At 31.8% G+C, this 5195-nt stretch overlaps 1 protein-coding gene across 2 annotated transcripts in view; it reads left to right on the top strand.

Annotated features, from left to right (window-relative positions):
• Positions 1-3674: 3674 nt before the first annotated feature.
• The window catches only part of LOC105113774 (thaumatin-like protein 1), a 24376-nt gene continuing 22855 nt past the window's right edge, over positions 3675-5195 (top strand). Inside the window, exons 1-2 of one of the 2 annotated variants that reach the window (XM_011010090.1) lie at positions 3675-3834; positions 4178-4390. In XM_011010090.1, coding sequence (XP_011008392.1) covers positions 3777-3834; positions 4178-4390 — 271 coding nt within the window. In that variant the 5' untranslated portion in view covers positions 3675-3776. The remainder of the gene's footprint in view (positions 3835-4177; positions 4391-5195) is intronic. The other variant, XM_011010091.1, reaches the window with a different exon arrangement.

Below are 5195 nucleotides of genomic sequence, written 5' to 3'. Positions count from 1 at the left end.
AACAAGCTATTAATTATTTTAAAATAACACATGTAATTCGATAATTCAATAAAGTTTCAAAAATTTACAAACAAATACAATTTTATAAAATCTAAAACAAACCATAAAAAGTACAAAATTATACATTCATATACTACAAGTTTGTTTGAGAAATAACAATTGACACTATACATATACTAACAAAATACATGTACTAAAAAAATAATAAAATTGGCATTTAATTGTTAAAATTTAAAAAGATAGAATTACTTACAAAAATTGATAAATTCCGTTAGTAAATCAGAACCGGATGCTATGACCACAAAACCTAAAGAAATATGACTTGTGTTGAGAAGAGGGAGATTTTTTTTTGGGGGGGTAGGGGCTAGTTGTTTGTAGTAGGGGAGAGTTGGGATGGGGAAGAAGAAGGAGAAATAAGGGAGGAGAGGGTTGACAAAGTGGTCATCTATTAACTTTTGCCAATAGAATTACCGACGGACAGTTTCTGTCGGTGATTTTGTCAGCCATTCTAATTGTGACGTCACTGTACGGAGATTCCAGTTTGAATCCCTTGATGATTCTATTGGCAATTCGGACGGTGAATCAACCACGTCACTATATGGAGCTGCTGGTTTGATTCCCTTGGTGATTCCATCTGTAAAATCACCAGCAAAAACCTTCACGTCAATGAACCACCCTATTTTTAAATTTTGAATATTTCGTCTGTAATTCCATCGGTATATACCAACCAAAGTAGTCCGCTGATATATAATAACAGAATTACAGACAGAAAATATGTTGTCGGTAATTATGACCGCAAATTACCAATAGAAATCCTTTGTTAATAATACTGTTGGTATATTATCGGTTAGTATCAAATGAATTTCTGATAGTGTCCTCACGGATCCTTAGTTTCACATGCTGGAGAAGAACTGCCACTGTTGGCTGTTTACTAGCCTGGCCATCTTACTGCATTCAATTGCTTTCATTGAATTCCTCTAATAGGCTGTTTACTAGTCTGCTTTCTCCTTAGTTAGGATGTATAAATTAAATTGCTCTCGGTGGCTGTTTACTAGTCTGCTTTCTCATTCATTGGGATATATAAATTCAATTCCTCTAAGAGGCTGTTTACTATTCTGCTTTCTCATTAATTGGGATATATAGATCTTTCGTTAGTCAATTGGGTGTTGCTTTCATTTGACGTGAGAAGCAAGGCGTTCGTCTAATTGCCTGTTTACTATTCTGCTTTCTCATTAATTGAGATATCTAGTTAGTGACTTGTGGTTGAGACCAAGGGCATTTGTATATTTCATTGGGTTTTTTTAAATCAGGATGGTTTATTTTTAATTTTGTAATTTAATAAATATAAATAATATTAAAAAAATGGTTGAGAAGTGCATATGAGTGTATGGGCGGTCTCCCCGCACTTTAAATGGCAATTGTAAAGTTATTCATTGACCAAAGGCCATCGTGGATGAGGCAGCCTGTATGGTAGATAGTTATTCGGTTTGGTGTCGACAAACTTTTTTCTTCTTTTTTTCCTTTCTTCTCTCCCCTTGATTTTCATGTGTCCCTTCAAAATTTCAAAGCACGCTTTTAATTTATTATTTCTTTAAATTTGATTCCTGTTTTTTTATTTATTATTTGTTTTATGTGAAAAAATTTGTAAAATTGGAATTCTTTGACAATTTTATCCCTTTTCAGTTTTTGAAATAATGTCTCACAATCAACCCAACATTATCAAACTTGTGGATTTGGAATAATTCCAGAGTTACATTCGTTCCGGAAGCAGGGATAATTTTGAAGAGTGTCGCATTCCTCACGGCTCCTCAGTTTCACATGCTGGAGGAGAACTGCCACTGTTGGCTGTTTACTAGTCTGGCCCATTCCTGCATTCCGTTGCTTTCATTCAATTCCTCTAGTAGGCTGTTTACCAGTTTGCTTTCTCGTCAATTAAGATATTATTTGACATTGCATTTTGAAAATAATTTTTAAAAAAATTGATTTTTTTTAGTTTTTTCTTTGTTTTAAATTAATATTTTTAAATTATTTTGATATGCTAATATCAAAAATAATATTTAAAAAATAAAAAAAATATTATTTAAATATATTTTAAAATAAATTTACTTTAAAAAATAATCGCCTCTCACATTCTCAAATATACTAAGACTCTTTCATTGGTCAATTATACTGAGACTCTTTCATTGGTCAATTGGATGTTGCTTTAATTTGCAATGAGAAGCAAGGCGTTCATCTAGTTGCCTGTTTACTATTATGCTTTCATATTAATTGAGATATCTAGTTAGTCAATCGTGGTTCGAACCAAAGACATTTGTATATTTCATCGGGTTTTTTTAAAAATAGGATGGTTTGTTTTCAATTTTGTATTTTAATAAATATAAATAATATTAAAAAATGATTGATAAGTGCAGGTAAGTGTATGGGCTGTCTCCGTGCACTTCAGGTGGCAGGTGTTGGGTCTTTTGTTGACTAAAGGTTGTCATGGATGAGGCAGCATGTGTGACAGATAGTTGTTTGGTTTGGTGTCGACCAGCTTTTTTTTTCTTCGCTTTCTCTCCTTAATTTTCACGTGTGCCCCTTCAAAATTTCAAAGCATGCCTTCAATTTGTTATTCCTAGATTTAGTCTTTGTGTTTTTAATTATTGTTTGTTTTTTTAGAATAATTTATAAAATTGAAATTCTTTGACAATTTCATTCCCCTTTGGTCTTTTCATCTTTTAAATTTTATTCCTATTTTTTTTTTTTTTTATTTAAAATAATTTTTTAATTTGATTTGTTTTACAATATCATCTTTCATAAGTTTTTTTTTTTCTATAGGATTTTTCACTTATTTTAAAAATAACTTGGGATATCTCGAGTATTTTTATTTGTTGTTTTTTATTTTATTTTTTTTATAGATAATTTTTTCATTTAATATACTTTAATTAATTCAATAAATATAAGCATGTAATACTCATTTCATAATATTTTGAAATACAGAAAAAAACTTTATTGGGTAGAAATAGTTGTATTGGCATGGACAATCATTTTATTAAATAGAAAATTTATTCAAATAAAAACAATTATTAACAACTAGGTACATGCTCCGTATTGCTATATCAAATATTTTAATTTATATTTATCTTTTAATTTTTCTAGTTTAGTCTTTACTTATTATTAACAGGTTCTTTTATATTTATTAGCACAGATAATTCTTGATTTGTTTAATTATTTGTATGCGAAATAAATTTTGAATTGCTATTTTTTATTAAAATAAATCACAAAAAAATTAGAAATAAATTTAGATAATTAATATTATGCATGGGATAACTTTTTTTAAATGCATCGTGGAGGTAACTTTCCATTTCAAAGGATACGATAAGAATGATATCGATTTTTCTTAGACTTAACTAGTTCATTGTGTAAATCTCTAATCAGTATTTATTTTTGAATTTTAAATTTTTTAATTAATAGTGGAGATTTATTTTTTCTTTAATTTTGAAGAATCTCGCATTCGTAACGGTGTGATAATTTTGAAGAGTGTCACATTCATCACGGCTCGTCTGCTGGACCAGAGTTACATTCAATATTCAGATGGGTGTTGCTTTCATTTGACGTGAGAAGCAGGACGTTCCTAAAATTCTGTTTACTAGTCTGCAAATTTAACAAGTCTGCAAATTTAACACTATTTATTAAGTCTGCTCATTTCATAATATTTTTAAAATATAGAGTGTTTCTTGCTTACCTCAAATCACTTGAAAGATACTGAAAGGGTCTTAACTCGACGCATCTCGGCGATGGAGAGTCGTATGCCCATTGCTATAATTACCTTCACCCTCGTCATCTTCCTCTATGGCAAGTAGTTTTACAATATTAAATACATTAGATTCTTGCATGGAAAACTCTATTATGCATATTATTCACTTTGATTATTCTACATATATATTTTGTGTTTAAATATGCAATATTAATTAGTTTTCATTATTCAATGGATTTCGTGAATCCAATAAACTTATCCAGGAGGGAGTTTCCAGATAAAAAACAAAAAAGAAAAAAAAATTAAACAAAAACCTGGGTTATGTTACATTTTTAAAACAAAAATAAGTGAATTAATACAAGATTTTAAATATTGAATTATGTTATCTTTGAACTGACCAAGATTTAATTATTGATATCAACAAAAATAAATCTTGCGCAGCTTGCCCGCATGCAGGAGCTCAATCTGTGACTTTCCACTTCACAAACAACTGTCCATACACAGTCTGGCCAGGAATTCTGACGGCTGCTGGCGGTCCGTCTTTATCTTCAACTGGCTTCACATTGGCAACAGGTGCTTCATCTTCGCTAAGTGTCCCTGCAACATGGTCTGGTCGCTTGTGGGCCAGAACACAATGCTCAACGGATTCCTCAGGAAAGTTTGTTTGTGCTACTGCTGACTGTGCCTCTGGTGCCATAGAATGCAATGGAGCCGGTGCGATCCCACCAGCATCCTTGGTAGAATTTACTCTAAGAGGTGACGGTGGGAAAGATTTTTACGATATAAGCCTTGTTGATGGCTTTAACATCCCAATTTCGGTAACCCCGCAAGGAGGTTCTACTGGCTGCCCTTCTACAAGCTGTGCAGCTAACGTGAATGCTGTTTGTGATCCTAGTTTAGCAGTGAGAGGATCAGATGGGACTGTGATTGCCTGCAAGAGTGCGTGTTTGGCATTTAACCAGCCGCAGTACTGCTGCACAGGAGAGTATAATACACCTGACACATGTCCTCCTAACCAATATTCGATGACTTTCAAGCAGCAGTGTCCTCAAGCTTATAGTTATGCTTATGATGATAAATCGAGCACGTTTACTTGTCCTAGTGGAGGCAACTATTTGATTACCTTTTGTCCATGATCAAATGTCGTGGTTCACAACTCTTTCTTTTTATGGAAAGAGTTGGATGACAACACATTTAATAAATGTTTTTATGACAATTAATAAATAAATGGAATAATAGATTTGGGATTGACATATCCCAAAAGGATCGATTATCAATTGTCATGCCGTTGATATGGTAAAACTGTATGCCATTCATTATCAATTAAATATTTTCAGTTCATTGGTCAAGGTAGCAATCCTTCACTTATACGTTAGTGAAAGTTAAGAATAATTAGGAGGATTAATTTATTGGTTAACCAACATTCTATATATATATATATATATATATATATATATAT

This window comes from Populus euphratica, unplaced genomic scaffold (genome assembly GCF_000495115.2).
Source record: "Populus euphratica unplaced genomic scaffold, PopEup_1.0 scaffold447.1, whole genome shotgun sequence".
NCBI classification, from domain to species: domain Eukaryota; kingdom Viridiplantae; phylum Streptophyta; class Magnoliopsida; order Malpighiales; family Salicaceae; genus Populus; species Populus euphratica.
This window is presented reverse-complemented; position numbering and strand designations above follow the sequence as displayed.